We start from the raw sequence: 24,208 nt of genomic DNA, 5'->3' as shown, positions 1-24,208 counted from the left end.
AATGATGTGACCAAGCCAAATTACCAACATATTTAGGATTTAAAAATCGCTTTCAGCAAGTGATTTTATTCTTCTCCCATTTCTGGGAGAAGACTTACTATTGCCTTATGAGGAAGTTTTACTCTTGCGTAGCTATGCAAAGTATTTGATATGATTATGTATGTGTTGGGTAAGTGAATCAAGGAAAGAAGTTTTTGTCAACAAGGAATCAATGTAGGCAAAAGGGAAATGGTCCAGAAATGACCAAAAGCCTATTTTTTTAATGTTTATTATTTTCGAGAGAGACAGAGAGCAAGCACGGGAGGGGCAGAGAGAGAGACACACAGAATCGGAAGCAGACTCCAGATACTGAGCTGTGAGCACAGAGCCCCATGGGGGGCTTAAACTCACAGACTGTGAGATCATGACCTGAGCTGAAGTCAGCTGCTTAACCAAGTCACCCAGGCACCCCAAGTCTATTTTTTGTTTTTGTTTTTTTAACTGGGCAGACAAATCCAGTAAAGACTGAGGAAAGAGGAGGGTCTATGTGTTACACACATACGGATTCCTTTGAAGAGTTCCTTTAATCAGACAATGAACTAAGGCAGAAGTAAGACAGTTCCTCTATTTAGAGTTTAATGAAATTATTAATGTGGCAAAATATAAACTATAGAACCAACTCTCCAGTTTCAGCCCCTGGGAGTGTGAGAAAAGCTTCATTTTTATGCACATTTAATTAGCTCACTGGCAGTTAGGATCCTTTCCTGAGCTAATGAAAGGTATCACATTGCAATTATAAAAATTTAACAGAATAATGCCTAAATCATAAATATCAGTGACAAACATATTAACATAAATAAATATTAAAGTTAAACTACAACCCAAAGAATACAGTACATTGTCTCATGTCATTAAACATAATGAAAAATTTATTGTGCTTTACTATATGCCAGGTGGCACTGTACTGTTTTATATATATTTAATCCTTACAATGATCCTATGAGGCAGATATAATTATGAATCTGATTTTACAGACTAGGAAATTTAAAATTTAAACAGGTTAAATAACTAGCCAAGGATCAAATAGGACACATATTTATCAATGATCAATACATATCAAATCATTTTTGGTTTTGAGATTATCATCAAGTGACAAACTACTAATAGCTTATGTACAATTTATAAGTAACTTAAGTTTGTACCTGAGATAGTTAATGCCACAGAGTTAGTACATCTAAGAAAATTACTATTGACCTAAAGTCTTATATAGATTTAAAGGCTGAACTACATTGTCTTGTTTTGGTCTCTCCTTTTTTTGTTGTGGTAAAATACACCAACATAAAATTTACCATTTTAACCACTGTAACAGGTATACAATTCAGTTGCATTAAGTATATTCACAGTGTTGTGCAATCATCAACACTATCCATTTCCTGAACTTTCTCATTATCTTAATATGCAGTTTTTTTTAAAGAAGGAGAAATGTTTCCTACAGGTCATGTGGGGGAAATTTGAATATCCACAGGCTGCCTAGATGTATGTCCTTAGAGAGTCTGTCTGTCTCCTTTGTTTTCATCAGCCTTGAACATATTCATTTCTTAATTTTAAAAGCATATAAAGCAATGATGCTTTGAAGGAATGTATATTTCAATCAAAACACAGTATGTACCCATGGGTGACAGATTAGTTTGGTAAAGGACATAAGATGATAAAAATTTAATCAAGAATTTATACACACCCCTGCTCCCCCACCTTGATGATGCCTACATTTCAACAAGAGGGCTTGAATTTTAATGAAGTATGAATACTTTTATTAAGCCATTAAAACAAACAAGCAAAAAGAAAACTATAGAACAAATACCTGCTTTCTTCCCAACTACTGGTACGGTCACTGGGGCAGCAATGGGAGTTGGTGCGGGCTCCACAGGAGGCGGTTTGATTATTTTCACTTCTGTAGAGAGATGTCCATTGCATTAATGTATCCATTTGTCTCTTCCTAAAATCTCACTTAGTGGCCTATTTGCCTTTTCTGATATAATTTTAAAATTTTTAAATCACTAGTTTTTCAGAGAATAATATGTTCTAACTATAACATAATCTTTATATAGTATAATATATTCAATATATTCCAATACACTTAAGTATATTGAATAAAATAAATAATGTCTAAAGATATATTGGGACATTGGAAATCTTTTGATGCATGTGGACATTTACTCCCTTTTTTTAATTAACTACATATTTGCTTAAAAAAAAAGAAAAGAAAAGAAAAGAAAAGAAAAGAAAAGAAAAGAAAAGAAAAGAAAAAATAGCAGGTCCAAAATGGTGTCATTTGACCAAGTTCTCAAAATGGGACTTTATACTCGGTCTAATTGCAATTTCAACCTCCCTCCAGAAATGTGGCCTTCACTGGTAAGTGAGGAAATTTTTCCTCCCATCAGCGCCAAAGAGTGGGTCACCTAGGTCCTCTCTAACCCCCAAAGAAAGAAAGACATAATATGCATGATAAAAAACCCCTGCTTTTTCCCCCCTGGCAGACAATCTCCTTGGGAACAATCCTTTTTTGAGCTCATAACTGTTTGCCTCCACCCTCTGCATATAAAAACCTCCCATTTTGTACAACTCAGGTGCCTCTATTTGCTAGACCGGGTGTTGCCCCACTCATGAATCATGTAGCCAATTAGATCTTCACATTTGCTTGGTTGAATTTTGTTATTTGACACGTTATTTGTAATGAAGCATGAAGGAATATGCTGTTGGCACTGAGGATAAGTTTGCTTACCTGGTTCAGGCTTTGGTTTTGGTTCAGGTCCAGGGAGAGGTATTGCTGGCTTAATTTCAGGCACTAAAATAATTCACAATAGTAAGCAGGTTATCGCAGTATTTTGGAAGTTTTTCACAAATTCAAACCAAAATTGGACAGACTTAATAGATCTTGGGATATACTAGAATTTATACACATACAGTCACTAAATCAAGTATTTGATCTAAGTTTATTTTGCATTTGAAACAAAATATTTGGAAAATAATAGTAGAGCATCTGATTGGTTCTAATGTTGTTATTCATCAAATTACCCATTTCTTTCCTAGCGCTTAAAACTTATTTATTTGATAAATGGGTGGTCATTAGCCAAGTTCACATAAAAGTGAAATGGTATAGAAAATTAAAGCCATATGTGATGAGCAGATTAAGGTCATGTGTTCCAATCTTAATGCCAGTGTAATGGTATTTTAAATGATGCATATTTGCATTTTTAGGGACTAAGAAAGTGCCAATAAGTTTGTACCTTTTACTGGTTCAGGAACTTTCCTTTCCCTTTTTGTAACAGCTGGAGGTACTTCAGCCTCTTCAACAGCTTTTGGAGGTGGCTCTGGTACTTTAAGATAGTAAGATTATTTTCTAGTGTTATTTGAATAGTTAGAAATCAATTGACCTGAAATAATCAGATCAAACTATCTTTCAAAAGCTCCATTAATGGCTTTTAACAAAACCTTATACTGTATCAACTAATTTCTGTTTTCTCTTCTTGACTCTGCCTCAGTTTACTTGCCTTTCTCTTATTCCATCCACTTGGGTCCTAACTCCGTCAGCTTCCCCTGTCTAAATCACTTCCATAACAGTTCCCAATAAATACATCCTTTGAAAATAGACTAATGATAAAAAATCAACCCACTTAAAAGCCCCCAAATTCTGTGCCACATTTGCTGACACCCTCCCATTAAGTTATTTTGTAGCCATTTTGATTATTTCACAATCATTTCTACCAGAAGGACCAGTGGCAAAGTACTAACAACAATGAAGTACAGGGACATACGTGAATGGATTTGAAATAACTATAAAGATATTTAAACAGAAAGCAGACAATGGAAAGCACAGACTATTTCACAGATGAAATATGAAGCTGTGTTTATATTTAACTCCGATAATGTTTACAAGATAAACCTTTTGTTAAATGTCCATTTTGTTAAAAGAGAATTGTTACTGAGATTCCTACCTGGTTTTTTAACTTTTTCTAGTTTTTTAGGTTCTACTTTAGGTTCTTCTTCTTCAGGCCTCTTTCTTAGAACTTAAAAGACAAAAAGGCTTATATGTAAACCAAGACAAACAAACTAATGAAGATGTTGAGCTAGACAAATGCAAATAGTGCACAAAGCAAGGAAAATGAAAAGCATGCCACCTGGTGCACTGGGCAATTAGCATTTATGCTAGAAGTGCTTGTTTTTAAGAAAAAAAAAATCAAAGGTTGCTATATTAATTAGAATAACACTCAGAGTCACTTTATATCCATGTACATAGCCAATCTGTTGTTTGGAGACAACTCCATTGCAAAAATGACCAAATCACAAAATGAATAAGTTTAAATAGCAACAAATTCAAATCATAATTCAACATTCTAATATAACGAGGAGCGTTTAAATAAGTATAACGTTTACTTAAGTGGAGATAGCCAAAGAACTGTGGCCTAGATATCTGTAATTCTGCATGAAGAAAATGTTACAACTTCTTCATCTGAAAATCCTACTTTCAATTCTTTAGTAGTTTATTAGTAGAAAGAAATGTTCAGTTTTTTAAAAATGTTACTTATTAGTTGTGATGGTCCTGTGTTACACTTCAAAGCTGAATACTGAATTTAGGCTTACATAGTTCCTCTGTAATTTGGGGTACTTAATAGGCTTAGTGTATTTTACTACATCATGTGATTACAAACATGACAGCTGTGGTCATTATTATTAGCTTAGAGCATTATCAATTTGGTTATGTCTATTCATGTAAATTTCAAAACACTGTGAGTGCTTACAAAATTTCTGTCTTCTTTTAAAAAAGACATGGAAATGATAACCTTCCTAATTTTCAATGCAACTATAAATGAATTGTGATAAATAGGTATCTGAATAGGTAATCTGACCAAGAGACAGAAACATTTTGTAAGCTTTCAAGTCTGTTTCTGGTCAACATAAAGCTAAAAAAAACAGTTGAAAAATACTATACCGCTTTTGAGAACAACTTCTTCCTTTGGTTGAGGCTTAGGTTCAGGAAGTAATTTGCGAACTTTCTTTTCAACTCCAGGCACTTAAAAGAATATGATTTCAAATTTTGAAGTGAATTCATATAAAAAGTAAATTTCAACAAGAAAAAGGTCTCTTTCAAAACTAGTTAACTGCAGTGCATAAGTAATAACGTTTGCTGCCTATATCACAGAATTTAAAAGCAAATAATACACTTCAAGTTTTTTCCTCTGCAAACATCTACATAGCCTTGTGAAAAATTCCACTGCATTTATTACAAGCAAGTATATTCATCTTAAATGAGGGTAGAAGACGTTATTGTATATTGACTTTATGAGTCTTTGATCACATATAGGGCTCCTGACAGCATCTTTGCCCCAATCTACAATTATAGATTGTTCAAATCTATATTGGTGTCTCATGAACCATTAATTACATTAAAATGATACTGGTAAGTGTTAGTGTCAATATTCAATCTTCTCCACTGGTAAGAGAAGAAAGCCACGGGATCTGGCTGATGACCTTGATGTTGGGAAAGGGCCATTCTCATTTTCTTAACAGAAGAGAAATATCATTTCTCAAGATCTCCTTTTTGAAATAATACCTAAAATTATAAAACTATAGAATTTGAGAGCTGGTGTTGGAGTTCTTTTTAATGAATAAAAAAATGGTCTTTAGACTAAAAAGGGACCCAAGTCTAAGTTCATTCTATTTTGCATCTTCAGTGACTGTTGGGCACAGTCAAAGATATGTACAGCATATAAAATGTTTCTCCTCCTCCTCCTCTAGCCCCCTCAAAGATTTGAGTGGAAAAAAGAGAAACACTGGGTACTTATTGAACCACCTTATCTCTCTACTAATGTCAATGAAAATCAATTTAATACATTATTTTGTATCACTTAACACCATATTTATTTAGTCATGTGAAATCTGAATTTTAGATATTTCTATAAAATTTCCTATTTGGTGCCTTTAAACAAGATATTTGCAATTCACTAAATAGTTTTATTTTTTTAACGTGAAGATAACTTTGCATAACTACAAAATTTAAATATACAAAAGGTAAATACGTAAGCATTTCATTTTAAATGATTTTTTTCTGTCAAGTATGTTAAGTAAAATTTCACACTTAAACATTAAACTTTTTTAACCATGATAAATTGTGCTGACTTTCAATACTATTTTAGGATTACTAATATTCTCAATGTATAACCATTTTTATTGATCAAACCTGGAGAGACAACCACACATCTAATGAACATAAGGATGGCATATATCCTTTACTCACATGATGGACATAGTGGAAATACATCTTTGCATTTGTTTTTCCATATTATTTCATTTCAGATACAGAATACACCATTGCAGCTATTATTTTTAAAGCTATTATATGTAATTACATGTCATTTGAATGTTTGAGTGGCTTTTCCTTGTCACTAGTTAACAGCCATTATCACATTATTTTGTAATCCCCATTTTATAAATCAGGAAATGTGTATTTAGAGGGGTGACTTCTCTAACATTACAGAGTGAATCAACAACAGATTCAGTTTCTGGGTCTGGATATGTTGATTACTTAAATAGAACACTGTTACCCATTATACTTACTAGAAAAGTTAATAATTTTATTTGTAACAGAAAATTTTCTAAAATTTATGATCCATTTATTTTCCTTAAAGGTCTAAGTTTAGATAGGGAAAATACTGTGTCAAGAGAAATAAATTTTGAAAAATGACCTGCAGCAATGAAGAATGTTCCCTAAAATGTGAGATCTGTACACCTGAAAGAATGTCTTGGAGTCAGTGACAAGAGAGTGACAGGAAAGGCCTGAGGAAATCTCTATGAATAATCTCAGTAATACAGAAAGAGAGTGTGACTTATTTTTAGTGCTTATAACACTGGCTAAAATACTGTTGTTCAGGTGAAATTCCAAAGTTTTCTAATATTAACTCCCTGCATTTTAACCTAATATGGGTCCTGATACTAATTTCAGCTAGTCAGTAAAATGTGATATTTTTAAGTTTAGGAAAATGCAAGAAGACATATGTAGATGAGACAAAGATAAACAATATCTATCCACAAATGTATGAATTTGATGGGAGACAGAGGAAGCAACACTCATGAGCCAGGACCATAAAAGCTACAAAAATACAAGAAATAAATGAGATTACTCTGATTACTTATAAGAAAGAAGAAAAAGAAAGAAAGAAAGAAAGAAAGAAAGAAAGAAAGAAAGAAAGAAAGAAAGAAAGAAAGAAAGAACATTCTAGAAGACAGGAAGAGCCAAAAGTCAGATGAAGGGATAATGCATATAAATGCATTTCCCAGACTGTGAAATACCTTTCAGAGGTTTAAGCTCCACTTTTTCTGGAACTTCAGGTTTTTCAGGAACTTTCTTCTTTGGAACAGCTTTAAAGAATATGATCTTAATTTTATTATTTGTATATTTAGACTAATCTGAAGCAAATTTTTAAATATGTGCTCTAAGAGTCAAAACCAAGCTTTTCTTACAACAAAATAGCATTAATAACAGCCAACAGCAGCCACCAAAGAACACACAAGACGCGCTTAAACCATGAAAACATTGCCTCTTTACTCTGACCTTGGGTTGTAAGTATAAGTCTGGTGGAGAAAGAAGATAATTTTTGTTCTTTGCAGGAGGAAGAAATATTCCTTTGAGTATAAATTTATATTAAGGGAAGTGTATTAAGTGTGTGTCTTCATGGACTATGAATCAACAGATGGGTAGTCTTAAAAGGCACCCCTTTTCTATGTCTGACTTAAAATACCAGAAGTTACCCCTACTGGTCAGGAGGAGTGAAGAGGGACAAGAATCATTATAAGCAGTATTACTCTGGAATATCCTGGCTTTGTACACGTGTAGGTGAGTATGGGAAAAGTGCTCATCTAAGATTATATGTAGATTATTTTAGGTTGAGAAATCTCATGACACTACAAATAAGACAACACTGTATTACAATTAAAAGAATAATATGCTTTTGCCAGTTTACTTCAGTGTTTCAAGATGTTATTTTAAAAATTAAGTAATATTGCATCAGTTCAAAGAAATATCTAAATGCAAAAAGAATGAAGGGAAACTTAACAATGAGAAGAGATGCTGGATATCAAACGTACTCATAATCACTCTTTCTGGCTACACGGAGGACCACTACAGAACACAATCTGGCTTTTATTAAGTTGTGAAAGAAAAAAAAAAGTAAGGGAGCAGTGACTTTCTATCATTCATATGCTTTCCTTTGATGGTATATGAGCACATATCAGCTATCAATGCCATAAATATATTATTTAGAGTATGTTTTAAAGCACGTGAGGGGCGCCTGGGTGGCGCAGTCGGTTAAGCGTCCGACTTCAGCCAGGTCACGATCTCGCGGTCCGTGAGTTCGAGCCCCGCCATCAGGCTCTGGGGCTGATGGCTCAGAGCCTGGAGCCTGTTTCCGATTCTGTGTCTCCCTCTCTCTCTGCCCCTCCCCCGTTCATGCTCTGTCTCTCTCTGTCCCAAAAATAAATAAACGTTGAAAAAAAAAATTAAAAAAAAAATAAAGCACGTGAAATTCTTTAAGAACAGAGTTTTAGATTTGTTACTGCAACGTTAAAAATTTCATGCAAAGTTTTCTTATACATCCCAAATGCACAAGATGTCAAAGATATGCATGGCAATCACACTTTGAAACGAGGAAATCCTTTCTCCGTAAGAAAGTTAGTTGGACAGCGCCTGCATCCAGATCGCCAGGATGAAGCTAACCATGATACACTTTCTGTCAGGCATGACAGACAAAGCACCCAAAGGCAGCAGAAAACACAGGTCTCTATGCAATTCCCACAGCCTGATTGTGTTTGCAAGCACACACTTTTAAAAGTAATACATTTCTTGCAAGCACCATTTCTGATGACTGAATAGAAGTTTGAAGCAGGTTAATAAAATTTTGGTGTGGTGTTTTATACCTTTAAGTTGGAATATTTTCTCCTTCACATCTTCCTTAGGTGGAGCAGGAGGAGGTACTGCAGGCTTTGGTTTGAGTTTTGGTTTCTCAATAACCTTCTTTTCCGGTTCAGGTTCTTGAAAGAGTATTTCAGGAGTGTTAGTACATGTATATGTTAATTAGCAGGTGTGTAGATAGTATATTCAGTAGAAATTTAAACTTATATGAAATAAAAGGTTTTCTTTTTAAGTTCTTATTAGTGTCCAACATAAAACATAAAACAGTATCCCACATAAAACACAAAAACATCAACATTGTACACAGATGATGAGAAATACAGCAAAGGCACCAATAAAAACAAAGGAAGTATCCGTATATGCCACACTGACATGAGATCAACAGTACAAATGACAAGGATACATATGAATGAAATGCACACTTAAAAAAGAGTATCTTACATACAGATGCAAAGAGACTTACAGACAAACATAAAACATATATATGTATATGAAGATGAAGTCTATGATGATGAAGATAATCCAAGTAATTGAATACCTTGTATCGGTATTTCTTCTGGCTGTGGTTCAGGTTCAGGTTCTTCAGGCTCAATATACTTTTGAATTTCACGTTCTTTAAAGAATGTTGACAGAAGATATGAGGTTGTAAAGTTCTTCACAGAGACTCATACAAATTTCACACAGTTGCAAAGATTTTAGTCACAAAAACAAAAATATACAATTCGTACAGATTCACTTATACAGAAAAAGAGTTAAGGTTTCTATTACACTAAAACATTCTATTAACTGCTTTATTTGTTGTATGTTGATAGCAAATGAGATGACTTAAAATTTGATATGGGGTTATTGTTTGAGAATCCAATGCAATTATTCCAGTTTTGCTTTGTAAACTATCTTTGGGAATTTACAATTACTGTCAAGAATAAGCAAATTCAAGATTATATTCAAAAGAAGTATAACTATTTGAAAAATGAAGCAAACATATGCTGGAATGCTTCTGTATATAATTTTAAGAAAGAATGTCACCCTATGAATACTGTGTGTATGTATACATATATATATAATATATATATGTATACATACACACACACACACACACACACACACACATACACACATATATACCTTCAACAGGGGGAGTCACTTTTCTACCAATGGTTATGGATGCTTTTTCTTCATATATTATTTCCTCAGGAGATACTTCAACTTAAAAAACACAGTGTTATATTTTAGACTCAATTCACAAGAGAATCCTGTAACTGCTAAGTTACAACATATCATCTTAGTTAGCCTCAATAACATATTCTTCAGATGACCCCAAGATATCAACTTCAGGACATAAGACAGACAACAGATAAATACATAAGACCCATCTACAACCAAAGCAAGATGAAGACAATTGTCATCTTTCCAAGATTTATAGAGCAGCCATGTACCTTGGACAGGTGGAGCTTCTGGCTCTTCAGGAATAGGAATGGACACTTTCTTTTCTGGGACGATTTCCTTGGGCACTTGAGGCACTTTAAAGACATTGATTTTTTTTTTTTTACTATTAAGAATTTAGAAGATGTGCAAGATTCTGCAAACAGCAGGCAAAGAATACAGGGGAAAGCACTTTATCTTATAAGACACTGTGGGGGAATATGGCTTTTCTGGACATTCCAATTTTATACACGAGTCTTCTCAGCCTTCTTCATTTACTTCTCTTCCTCTGTGTACCCTTAAGTGTCAGTGTTCTCCACTGGTCTAACTCTGAAGCCTTTACAAATCAGCTCTACGTTCTTTAAGCAGTCACTCCTGTACCTGCAACTCTTGTGCCTCTCATTTCTAGATCTACATCTCCAGCTCTCTTTCCTAAGCTCCAAATGCATATTTCCACCTTCAGTATTTGAAAAGTGAAAAATATATTCATTATCTTCTAATATTAGTTAGGGACCCAATGAACCTCATGGATATCTAGCTACAATCCTTACAATCATCTTGGGTTCCTCTATTTCCCTAATTATTTTGATAATAGACACCAATTAGATCTCCCATTTCTCTCACTCTTGTTCCATTTCTACCACCACCAATCTTGTCCAACTCTTAATGACCTTAATGAACTGCAGTGGCTCTTTACTATTATCACTGTCTTCCAGTAGCTGGAACTACTGCCAGTTATTTTTCTGAAGCCCAGCTCTTACTAATTGGTACACCTGCTTCAAAGCCTTTGAAGCTTCCTGTTGCCTACAGAATAGAGGACACATCTCATAGGGACATTCAAAGAACTCCAAAATATGACTCTCAGCTTTATATCCAGCCTGTCTTTCAAGATACACCACAACCAATCCATCCTCAAATTGCACAAATTTATTTGACAGCCCTTGAACTTCCTAGACTCTTCTACCTCTGTGCCTTTTGATAAAATCTTCCCTTTGCCTAGGGGTGCCTCGGTGGCTTAGTCAGTTAAGCATCTGACTTTGGCTCAGGTCATGATCTCACGGTTCATGGGTTGGAGCCCTGCTGCAGGCTCTGTGCTGACAGCTCAGAGCCTGGAGCCTGTTTTGGATTCTGTGTCTCCCCCCCCCCCCCCCCCCCGCTCTCTCTCTCTGCCCCTCCCGTCCCATCTCAAAAATAAATAAACATTAAAAATATTTTTTGAAATCTTCCCTTTGCCTAGAAAACCATTTTCTCAATGACTACAATGTAAAAATCCATCAAAACATAAAATGCTATTTCTTTCATACAGCTTTCCCTGATGCCTCTCTGCCTGAAGTTGATCTCCCTCGCTCTGTGCTTCTGTAACCCCTTATACTCTGTAGTTGTGGTCACTTCCTGTCTCGATAGGAGTTATTGCTGTGCTTTCTTCTCACTGCAGTTAAGGTGCTTGAGGACAGGATCAGATCTTATTTTCTTTTTTTCTAGTACACTGTTTTGTTAGTTATAAGACATTCAACAAAATATGCCCGATTGAGCTGTTCTACACCTTCAATCAGAGGAGGTCTTTTTCTACCACCTGGACCAGGTCATAGCACCACTGAATCTCCTTATGTTTGTTTTCCTGCTTATCTGTCTCATTTTTTTCTCTTTGCCCTCATTACTTTCCCCTTTTTACCTGGGAAAAGTGGTTTTGCAAAAACGTCGGTATGTTTTGCTCTGGGCACTATTACTAAAATGCTCAGATGTGATTCAGAGAAATAGATATTGTTTCTTCACGGTAGGTACCTTTTTCTGGCAGGACTTCTGGTTTTTTGGTAACAGGTACAGGTTCCTTCTTTACTGGAACAAGTTTCTTGGGCACCTCAGGCACTTTGAAGATATTAGTTTTATTTGTAAAAAGATTTTTGAAAACATTTTACATGTTAAGAATAAAGAATCTATAATTAATGGAACGACATTAAAATTACGGAAAACAAAATCAGGACATTCTTGTCCTTAGTTATGCAACAAGGACAGATATCAAATTACTTTATAAAAATAATATCAATGATGACATGAATACCTTTAGCTGCTGGTATTTCTGGCTTCTTAACAGTTGGAACTTTCTTCACTGGGACAACTTTCTTTGCCATCTCAGGTACTTTAAAGATATTAGTAGCATTTAATAATATAAAATTTCAAGATGCAATATGTACACATTAATTTGATGAGTCTGTCCAACACACCAACATTTAGATAACAGTTACACACAGAATACAACACAATACGTAATAAAGAAAGAGTGTCACATTTAGACAGCACACAGAAAAGAAGCAAATATTGATTTCTTTTACTATAAGTACCTTTAGGAGGTGGAGCTTCTGGTTTCTTGATAACAGGAACTTTCTTCTCTGGAACAACCTTCTTTGGTTCTTCAGGCACTTGAAGGATAATAATTTCTTTTAGAGTCAAATGATTACAACGAAAGGCTTAACGTTAATGAATGAATGAAGAAGATCACACCTATTCCTTTGGTAGGCATATTGTAAAATTCTATAGCTTTTGGTGTGCAAATGACTTCCGGTTTTGCCAATGAAGTCAAATTTCAAATAAGAAGATAGAAGACTGGAATTTTATCTTAAAGAAGATATACAATCGATATAAAAATCAAAGGATGTATTTTCTTAGACAGTACAGGATCCTGCCTTGTACCTGTTGGTGGTGGCGCTTCTGGTTCCTCCTCTTCCACAACAGGAACTGGTTCCTCCTCTTCCACAACAGGAACTGGCTCTTCCTCTTCCACAACAGGAACTGGCTCTTCCTCTTCAGGAGCAATTTCCTCAGGTTCTTCATAGACTTAAAAAATACAGTTAATTTTAATTCCACGCGTGGAACAATATTCTAAAATGCACAAAACACTGAACATAAGAACTAGTAACCTTGATTTCTTTCCATGTTTCAATTAATATCTTCTCTTATTTTTGTGAAGATGAAATCTATCTCATTTGCACTGACTTCTGTTTCTATTATCTGAATGTTTGAAAAAGCCCTTTTGGTATTTAATGTCATTTATAGTCATCAGTTCTGTCCTCCTTTCTGTGCGCATGAGAGAAATTTTCATATAGCTTATGATGCCTATGATGCCCTATGTAGATGTTTCTGATTGATAACCCAAATCAGAGCTAATTAAGAATAATTAAGACAAATAACTAAAGGATAGAAAATGACCAAGAGATACTAGATTAGAAAAAAAGGAACAAGGCTTAAATTAGCAATTGTCATGCATGAGTGGCAAGCTCATTAATGGTCTTACGTGTACCTTCTGGAGGAGGAGACTCTACTCTCTCGGGAACAGGAATGGCTGGTTCCTCTTCTAAGACAGGTTTCTTTGGTACCTCTGGCACTTTAAAGATATTAGTTAATTTTACTTCTAGGTAGTTGAGAAGTACAGTACATGGAATTTATACCACCTCTAGTTCATATCTAGGTCAAATAACCCAGAGACAAATCCAAGAACAAAATTTACAAGGCCAGTAATTTGTTCTGAGATCCACACAAAGCAGGGAGGAAAAGAGTGGCCTAGTAAGATTAACAAAAACTCTTCCAATGCTCAGAATAGATGCGTCAATTCTTTTTTTTAAACAATGGTGTTATTTAAGAACATTTAAACCCTAAAAACCCAGAATGGCAGGTTTGTAATTATGAATATTAAGTTTGACAAACAACAGGGTTTACTATAATAAGTGACTTTTAAGACAAAGAGCGAGTGTTTTCTGCAGAGTCTCATTAGTGACATGTACCTTTGGGTGGTGGGACTTCCGGCTTCTTGGGAACAGCAACTTTCTTTTCTGGAACAACTTCTTTTGGAACTTCGGGCACTTTAAAGATGTTAGTATTTTAACATTAGGAAGAGTCGCTAGTAAACATTCATCACATTTACATAGAACAAAATACTTTTTAAGAGTTCGAGGTTTTTATCCTCCATCAAATGGTAGACATGTACCTTTGGCAGGTGGGACTTCTGGTTTTTTGGGAACCGCTAGAGGCACCTTCTTTTCAGGAACAACTTCCTTGGGTACCTTGGGCACTTTAAAAGATATTAGTCATTTTTAGCTCATAGTTTCAATGACATATGGAAACCATTAAGTATAGCAGTGGAACCCAACACTTTAAAGACAGACATTTTTCTGTAGGAGGTTAGTGGCAGTGAGAAATACCTTTCACTGGTGGTGGTTCAGGTTTTTTGGCAACGACAGCAGGTGGTTTCTTTTCTGGGACAGGTTTCTTGGGTGGCACTGTCACTAAAGATATTAGAATTTATTTTTTAGACTCAGTGAAGATAGATGAGAAATGAGACAAAAGCTCAAAATGTCCAGCATCTTCAGGGAGAGAGGGGTGGAAAATTGGCTAAGGCAACCTAGCTGGCCAAGTACCTTTTGGGGGAGCGGCAGGCTCTGGCTCTTCCACAACTTCAGCTGGAGGCTCTTCCAGGGCAATTTCCTCAGGCTCCTCGTACACTTTAAAGACACAAGCTCATTTTAATGCAAGAATTGACTAAAGCATATGAATTGTTTTACAAAAAGATTTTTACAACACTAAGAAAACAGTGTTCTTTAAAAAAATACATATATACATATATACACAACACACATATACATGTGTGTATATATTTATATATATAGGTTTTGACAGTTTGATTATTACCTGCAGGAGGCGGACTTTCTGGTTTTGGAGGAATAACTTCAGGCACCTTCTTTTCCGGAACAGCTGCCTTTGGCACCTCGGGTACTTTAAAGATATTAGTATTTTCATGATTAGACAGAGTAGAGACAAGTGGACAGTATCAAACACAGTGGCATGGGGGTGACTACCTTTGGCTGGTGGGACTTCAGGCTTTTTAGGAGGTGCTACAGACACTTTCTTTTCAGGGACAACTTCTTTGGGAGCCTCGGGCACTTAAAAGATATTAGCAAAATTACATTTAGTTGTTATGAAGACCATTGGAACAAGATATTTTCAAGAGCAGAAGAGTGGTGTCTTTATAAGCCCAAGGTCGGTGACAAGTACCTTTAACGGGTGGTGGGACTTCGGGCTTTTTAGGAGGCACCACAACCACTTTCTTTTCAGGGACAACTTCTTTGGGAGCCTCGGGCACTTAAAAGATATTAGCAAAATTACATTTAGTTGTTATGAAGACCATTGGAACAAGATATTTTCAAGAGCAGAAGAGTGGTGTCTTTATAAGCCCAAGGTTGGTGACAAGTACCTTTAACGGGTGGTGGGACTTCGGGCTTTTTAGGAGGCGCCACAACCACTTTCTTTTCAGGGACAACTTCTTTGGGAGCCTCGGGCACTTAAAAGATATTAGCAAAATTACATTTAGTTGTTTATGAAGACCATTGGAACAAGATATTTTCAAGAGCAGAAGAGTGGTGTCTTTATAAGCCCAAGGTTGGTGACAAGTACCTTTAACGGGTGGTGGGACTTCGGGTTTTTCAGGAGGCGCCACAACCACTTTCTTTTCAGGGACAACTTCTTTGGGAGCCTCGGGCACTTAAAAGATATTAGCAAAATTACATTTAGTTGTTATGAAGACCATTGGAACAAGATATTTTCAAGAGCAGAAGAGTGGTGTCTTTATAAGCCCAAGGTTGGTGACAAGTACCTTTAACGGGTGGTGGGACTTCGGGCTTTTTAGGAGGCGCCACAACCACTTTCTTTTCAGGGACAACTTCTTTGGGAGCCTCAGGCACTTAATAGATATTAGCAAAATTACAATTAGTTGTTATGAAGACCATTGGAACAAGATATTTTCAAGAGCAGAAGAGTGATGCCTAAGGTCGGTGACAAATACCTTTAACAGGTGGTGGGACTTCAGGCTTTTTAGGAGGCACCACTGGTGCTTTCTTTTCAGGGACAATTTCTTGAGGAACTTCAGGCACTTAAAAGATATTAGTAAAATTACATTTAGTTGTTTGTGAAGACCATTGGAATAAGACATTTTCAAGAGCAGAAGAGTGGTGTCTTTATAAGCCTAAGGTTGGTGACAAGTACCTTTAACAGGTGGTGGGACTTCGGCCTTTTTAGGAGGCACTACTGGTGCTTTCTTTTCAGGAACAATTTCTTGAGGAACTTCAGGCACTTAGAAGATATTAGTAAAATTACAATTAGGAGTTATGAAGACCACTGGAATAAGGTATTTTTAAGAGCGGAAGAGTTGGTCTTTTTAAGCCTAAGGTTGGTGACAAATACCTTTAACAGATGGGATTTCGGGCTTTTTAGGAGGCGTCACAGCCACTGTCTTTTCAGGGACAACTTCTTTGGGAGCCTCGGGCACTTAAGAGATATTAGTAAAAATTACCCTTAGGAGTTATGAGACTGCTAAAACAAAATATTTTCAAAAGCAGAAGGGTTATATCTTCTGAAGTCTAAGGTGAGTGACAAGTACCTGGAACAGGTGCAACTTCCAGCTTTTTAGGAGGCACCACTGGTGCTTTCTTTTCAGGGACAACTTCTTGAAGAGCTTCAGGCACTTAAAAGATATTAGTAGTTTTACATTTAGATTAATGAAGACAGTGGACTAAAAGTATTTCCAAGAGTAGGACAGGTATTTCTTCTGTAGATAAGGATAGGAGTGAAAAATACCTGAAACTGGTGGGGCTTCTGGTTTTTTGAGTGGTACTCTGGGGAATTTCTGTTCTGGAACAACTTCTTGAGGAACTTCAGGCACTTGAAAGATATTAGTAGTATTAAACGAGTAGTTAATGATGAGCTATAGGCTAAAATTATTCTCAAGAATAGAAGAGATATTTCTTCTTCCAAATAAAGTCAGGGCTAATATGTACCTGTGACAGGTGGGGCGTCTGGTTTTTTGGGTGGTGCCCTGGGAATTATCTTTTCTGGGAAAACTTCTTGAGCAACTTCAGGAACTTAAAAGATATTAGAATGTTTAGAATTTATGAATGATGAAGGCCTATATTACAATGATTGTGAAGAGTACAAGACAATAGTTTTTCTTCTTCACAGGGCAGTGGGAATAAATACCTTTAGCAGGTGGGGCTTCTGGTTTTTTGGGTACAACCACAGATATTTTCTTTTCAGGTAAAACTTCTTTAGGAGCTTCGAGAGCTTTGAAGATATTAGTGTCTTTTAGTAAGAGATTATAAAAGTGGAATACCGACAACACATTTATCCAAGCAAAGACAATTCATGGACTGGCAGACATGTCTATACACACTTTTCCCAGCCCCCTAGAACAGGTGACCAACAACATGGAAGGATAAATACCTTTAGCAGGTGGAGCTTCTGGCTTTTTAGGAGGAGCCACAGGTACTTTCTTCTCAGGGATGACTTTCTTTGGCGGCACCTCAGGCACTTCAAAGATATTGGTAATTTGTGTTTAGAAAAGATGAAAAAAATTGGTGACTGTACCATGTAATTATACACTAAGATATTTTGGTTAACTCCTGACTTTATTTTCCTTAGAATTATATCACCTTTATGCTGTGGTATTTACATATATAATTTTCTAGCTAGAATTATAGTTGTTTTCTTTTCCTAGTATGTATAGCTTTGACATTACCTGCAGGGGGTGGACTTTCCGGTTTGGGAGGAATAACTTCAGGCACCTTCTTTTCCGGAACAGCTGCCTTTGGCACCTCGGGTACTTTAAAGGTATTAGTATTTTCATGATTAGACAGAGTAGAGAAAAAAATGGACAGTATCAAATACAGTGGCATGGGGGTGACTACCTTTGGCTGGTGGGACTTCAGGCTTTTTAGGAGGTGCTACAGCCACTTTCTTTTCAGGAACAACTTCTTTGGGAGCCTCGGGCACTTAAAAAAATATTAGCAAAATTACAATCAGTTGTTATGAAGACCATTGGAACAAGATATTTTCAAGAGCAAAAGAGTGATATGTCTTTATAAGCCTAAGATCGGTGACAAGTACCTTTAACAGGTGGTGGGACTTCGGGCTTTTTAGGAGGTGCCACAACCACTTTCTTTTCAGGGACAACTTCTTTGGGAGCCTCGGGCACTTAAAAGATATTAGCAAAATTTCACTTAGGAGTTATGAAGACCAATGGAACAAGATATTTTCAAGAGCAGAAGAGTGATGTCTTTACAAGCCTAAGGCCAGTGACAAATACCTTTGACAGGTGGGACTTCGGGCTTTTTAGGAGGCACCACTGGTGCTTTCTTTTCAGGGACAATTTCTTGAGGAACTTCGGGCACTTAAAAGATATTAGTAAAATTACATGTAAGCATTGTGAGACCGCTAGAACAAAATATTTCCAAGAACAGAAGAGTTGTATCTATTTAAACCTAAGGTTAGTGACAACTACCTTTAACAGATGGGACTTTGGGCTTTTTAGGAGGCACCACAGCCATTTTCTTTTCAGGGACAACTTCTTTGGGAGCCTCTGGTACTTTGAAGATATTAGTAAATTTACATGTGAGTCACAAGAATCAACACAGACAAGAACTTTCAAGTCCAGTAAGGTGGTTCTTTCCATTGCCCTCCCTACCCCACCTTAGAGAGTGGTTTAGAATGTACCTTTGACAGGTACAACTTCAGGCTTTTGGGGAGGATACACTTTCTTTTCCGGGACAACTTCTTTGGGAGCCTCTGGCACTTTAAAGATATTAATATTTTTACATTTAGGAGTTATAAGAATCAGGACAAACAGGAAACACATTTACACAGGAAAAGACATTTTCCCAAAATTCTAAGCTTCTAGCAACATATACCTTCATCACGAAGAACTTCAGGCTTTTTGTGAGGAACCATGTATGTTTTCTCTTCAGGGACAATTTCTTGGGGAGCTTCCCGTACTTTAAGAAATTAGTATTTTAATATTTAGTGTTATGAAGATCACTAGGAACAGCAAAATATTTTCAAGACTACAAGAGCTATTTCTTCTTCAGCTTGAAGGCATGGTAATTTGTACCTTTAACTGAAGGAGGTTCTCTTTTTTTGGAAGGGACTCTCTTTGCAGGAACAGCTTCTTGAGGAGCTTCAGGCACTTTAAAGATATTAGTATTTCACATTTAAAGATTTAAAATTGTTAGTGAAAACAGTAACCACAATAAGTTAGCAAATGTAGTTTTCTAGAAGTCTCTTCTTTGCCTGTCCATTCTTGAGAAGAGGCCTTCCCTAGCACCTGGCATAGTTCCTGTGACACTGTGGACCCTCCTCACTAAGTATTTGTTGAATGAATACTCCTAGTAGAAGAGGTTTCTGTTTTAATAGGAATACCTGCAAATATTTGCTTCTGAGAGGGAACTTTGGGCGCAGCTTCAGATGCTTGAAAGATATTTGTATTTTTATGTTTATGTGTTACGAAGGACATTAGAAAAACATGGTTTTAGGAGCTGAGGACATATCATCTCTTCTTCAGAATCTGTTCACAGGTATCACATACCTTTTACAGGCAGAGATTCTGGCTCTTTAGGAACATCTTCAGATACTTGCATCTCAGGAGCAACTTCTTCCATAGCTTCTGGTGCTTTGAAGATATTAGTATCATACTTAGAGGTTAAGGGATCAGTGAAGACGCTAGTTAACTGACATTAGACATGAACTGAACCAAAGTGATATTTCTGGTTACATGGGTGCCTCTTTTAAAAGGTGGATGAGGTATAAAGTCTTGAAGAAAGGAATCAAGTCTTAATTGTCTTTGTTCATTATTTCCCAGCTCCCTACCACCATATACATCATTGACATTTATGAAATGAATGAAGGCAGGAATGATAGAATGAATGATACCTTTACTGGAAGGTGTTTCAATTTCAGGGGGAGCAGCCTTGGGTGTTTTCTTTACAGGGACAGCTTCTTGAAGTGATTCAGCCACTTTAAAGATATTAATGCATCATACTTTAGAGTGATGAAGAGTTTTATTCCTAACTCAACCTACAGGAACACCCCAGACTGGGGCCCTCCCTACTCCCCACATTGGATTTTTTAACGATGGTAAGAATACATACTTATTGGGAGCTGTTTTCTTGGTTACCTCAGGTACTGTCAATGTTAGTAATTTAATTTCTTGGAATGGTAGATGTATAGAAAATTAGATCATGGAAAATTAGCTTCAAGTGAGAAAAACTGATTTTGTATAACTAATGATGTACATTTATATATTAATTTGAGGAGAACAAAACAGTTTCTTTCTTATCTGGATTGGCCTCATTTTGTACCCCTACTTTAGGCACTTTAGAAAGGTGTTTGTTTTTCAAGCATGGGAGACAGGAGAATGACCTAAAGATCTAGACTGAAAAAATCAGGTCAAAGTGTTCAGATATTCTTTAAAGTACAGAGTATCATGGATATTGTAAAGAAACTGTTATGCTGGATGTCTTAAAACTTTCTCATATTTTGATTTATTTAAAACACTCAAAATGGAAAAATGTAGAACTCTTTAAAAATAAAAGACAATGAGAGGAGCAACTAAGTAGTCAGTACAGAATTCCAACTTTAACTAGTTTTAACTGCCTTGGTTTTAGAAGGCTCTCAAGTGGAGAGGGTATTACAGAAAGAACTGCTGCTCAAAGTCATTGAACTTCATATTTTATTGTCTTTAAGTCATGGTTTTCCAAAAATATTTCTGTATTTAAGTCTTATGGGAAAATAATTATTTCAAATTAATATGCCTATTTTTAGTAGTAAGTTTATCTTAATAGAAAAGCAACTCTATTAAGCAGTTATATTCTGCGATTTCAACCCCATGGAGAGTTGAATTGCTGATTTATAGTCTACAGCCAAACACCTCTGTCATTTCATGGCACTGATGTCTGCTTTAAAGGGGGAGCTAAACCAATTCAACCTAGTTTCAGGGATATAAATATTTTAAATGGTCTTGTGTAGATTTTTTTCTAGCTATTCTGATTTTTTTCTTTTTTGGGAAACAATAATAGTATTAGTAATCCTATTGAAGAATCTATCTGGGTCTCATATAACATTATATGTATTCATATAATCCCTGAAGACCTCAGAGGTTAAACTTTATAACCCACGTATCTTCCATTTAGATAAGTTAAAGATCTTTCCTCCCCTATTTTCTATTGAATAACTCCTGGGAACATGTGTATACCCAGTCGAGCTTCTGCTTCGGGGGCTCCCACTTCTCTGAAATGGTAGCATCTGGAGCTTTCAAGATATAAGTATATTTGCATGGGTTAAGTACAACTACAATCATGAGATACGAAAGTTGACTTTCTTCTGGCTTGTACCTTTTGGTGGTGGTGTTTTTCTTCTTTTAGCAACAGGAGCTTGCCGCTCTGGAAGACCTTCCTTGAAGACTTCCAACTCTTTAAAGATATTAGTATTTTTTAGTTGAGAAAAAGGCAAAGACACAAAGACACAACATATTAAGAAAGTTACATGTGTTAACAGATATTATAACTTTAAGTTAGAAATTTAATTTTTGTTCTAATTGTTTATCCTTGTACATTGTATGAGTGGGACTCTTTTGGGCGGCGGGGGGAGGCAAGTCATATAAAGTTCCTTGTCTTGGGTACATTGGATGCCCTAAAGATATTAGTATTTTAGCATTAGAGGTTCTGAGAACCTACACCAAACACTAAACATATCTTTCAGACTGAAGAAGAAAGATTTTCTTATTTAGATTTTCATAACTAAGAATTATACCTTGAGTTGGAGGATGCTCTGGAATTTGGGGAACAGCCTCAGGTAACTCCACCTCCAGAAAAACTTCTCTGGTTGTATCAGGCTCTTTAAAGATATTAGTAGGTTTACACTTAGAAGTTGTAAAAACAGTAAATTATATAACACACAATTTTTGAGTCTTGAATCCAACGTTATTCATCCAAGTTCGAGGTTGTTGAAATGTACCTTTAGTTGCTGGTGTTTCTCTCTTTTTAGGAATAGTCACATATATTTTGTCCTCTGGAACAACTTTCTTGGGTGGTTCAGGCACTTAAAAGATATAAGTATAGTTATATTTATAAACAGTGAAGGAAAAGATTCAGCTTTTAAAATGAGCTAAAAAATAAATTTTCTTCAGACCAGATCATTGGTGTTATATACCTTTTGCTATTTTGGTTTTTGTCTTTTGAGGACGAGTCACAAGTACTTTTTCTTCTGAGGTGGATTCTTCAGACACTTCATACACTTTAAAGATATTAGTATTTATACAATTAAGGGAATTTCAAGTCAATGACAAACAGTATTAAGAAAACATAATACATAATACACGCTCATCACCCAAGTTACCAGTAGTACATAGACACAAACTAATGACAATAACACATTGGCTAATTTCCAGTTTTATCATATAGAACCCTCATTTATGATGATGATAAAATTGAGGAATTCCCTGGTCAGGGGCTATATAATTCTACTTTGCAGAAAGTTATTGGTAAAACTGTCCTCTTGCTCTTGGTTTTGTTCATAAAGAACAGGGTTGATATTGAGTTGCACATTAAGAATTCTCTTATGTTATATTTGGGCTACTGGAAATTCATAGAAGTCCTTTCCTTTTCCAGAAACCTAGTTGGCTATAATCTCAAGCCACATCTGGCTTATGGCTGTGTAGTTTAATAACCACTTAGGGATTGGAAGCAGAAAAGAAAAAGAAAAATAATTAAATCTTTGGAAATAAGGCAAATGAAGAAAATAAAAGATTTCTCCAGCTTTTAGAAAGGAAGACTGGCTAATGACAATAATGAAACTCAAGCATAGAAAAGGTATTCAGAGAAGGGAGTCATCATATATTTTTATCCCAACCTAGTATAAGACAAAAAAAATGGGTTTAAGCAGGGAATTTTTAGATTAAACTAAATGAAAGAATATCAGAACTATTGGCATTTTTTGGATTGAAATAAATGGAAGAGTATCTTGACTCCTAGCAATTTTACTATTCAGATTATTGAATAGTATTCTATTCAGAGTATTTTATTATTCATATTTTACTCCTCAAATTATTTAATCATAATTTTGCATAAGACCAAAAAAAAATGGCTTGAGAATTCTTTTGATGTTGTAATGGTCTTATAAATCTATGGTTTGATTGGAGCAGTATTGCCAAAATATTTCCAATGATGGCTGGGAAGAGTAGAAAAATAATAATGGGGTATTTTGAATCTATAAAGTCCAATTAAAATATTATTATGAAGTTAAAGTAAGTTACTTCATGGCCTGAGAAAATAAAATGCTTTAGAGCTGAAGATATTTGTACACAGAGCAGAACGAGACAAGACAGTGACAAATACAACAAGGCAAATGGCTTTTCTAAAATTGGGCAACGTTACAGGTAAAGGACTATTTTTTTTAAATTGGTGAGGAGATATACCTTGTCTGAGCAAGTAAACTTTCAAATGATTTAATTTTGGCCAAATATTTTTTGGCATGTTAGGCTTTTATAAGGTATTAGTATATTTATTTTTAAAAGCTGTGAAGACAAACACAACTGAAACTAAAGAGAAGCACCGATTTTTCTACACTCACTGTACATCGTTGTGTCTTCAGAAAGAACTGTAGCTGATTTTTCTTCGTGAATACTTTTCTTAGGCACCTCAGGAACTTTAAAGATATTAGTATATTAATTGTGATAAATAACAAATATGCAAAGAATATAAAGAAGCCAAATACAAGAATTTAACATCACACACATTCATTTTAAACTATGAATAACTAAACAAAGAATCATTTCATGTTGTGATTAGTATCAGTGTATACCTTTAGCTGGTGTAACTTCAGGCTTTCTAGGAACAGCTTCATGAACCTTTTCTTCTGGAACAATTTTCTTGGGTACTTCAGGTGCTTTAAAGATATTTGTTTATTTTATTTTTAAAAATATAATTGGGTCTAAAATATCAAGATAAAGAGGGGGATCTAACAAGAACACCA

At 35.5% G+C, this 24,208-nt stretch overlaps 1 protein-coding gene across 5 annotated transcripts in view; it reads right to left on the bottom strand.

The window, feature by feature from the left end:
* Window positions 1-24,208, bottom strand: part of TTN (titin) — a 273,279-nt gene that overhangs the window by 112,024 nt on the left and 137,047 nt on the right. For 3 of the 5 annotated variants that reach the window (XM_047083329.1, XM_047083328.1, XM_047083330.1), the window contains 5 exons: window positions 4,970-5,050; window positions 3,975-4,046; window positions 3,267-3,356; window positions 2,762-2,824; window positions 1,841-1,930 (listed from right to left, as the gene is read on the bottom strand). In XM_047083329.1, coding sequence (XP_046939285.1) covers window positions 1,841-1,930; window positions 2,762-2,824; window positions 3,267-3,356; window positions 3,975-4,046; window positions 4,970-5,050 — 396 coding nt within the window. Of the gene's footprint in view, window positions 1-1,840; window positions 1,931-2,761; window positions 2,825-3,266; window positions 3,357-3,974; window positions 4,047-4,969; window positions 5,051-7,326; window positions 7,396-8,949; window positions 9,064-12,705; window positions 12,784-13,054; window positions 13,199-13,661; window positions 13,746-14,142; window positions 14,221-14,345; window positions 14,430-14,559; window positions 14,644-14,775; window positions 14,860-15,046; window positions 15,131-15,213; window positions 15,298-16,007; window positions 16,095-17,924; window positions 18,009-18,093; window positions 18,178-18,491; window positions 18,576-24,208 lie in introns of all 5 variants that reach the window. The other 2 variants (XM_047083326.1, XM_047083327.1) reach the window with 1 other exon arrangement.

Source organism: Lynx rufus, unplaced genomic scaffold (assembly GCF_022079265.1).
Source record: "Lynx rufus isolate CCGP_SWC_20201006 ecotype Redwood Valley unplaced genomic scaffold, mLynRuf1.p SCAF_2, whole genome shotgun sequence".
NCBI classification, from domain to species: Eukaryota; Metazoa; Chordata; class Mammalia; order Carnivora; family Felidae; genus Lynx; species Lynx rufus.
The sequence above is the reverse complement of the archived record's forward strand: the minus strand, read 5'-3'. Positions and strand labels throughout refer to the sequence as shown.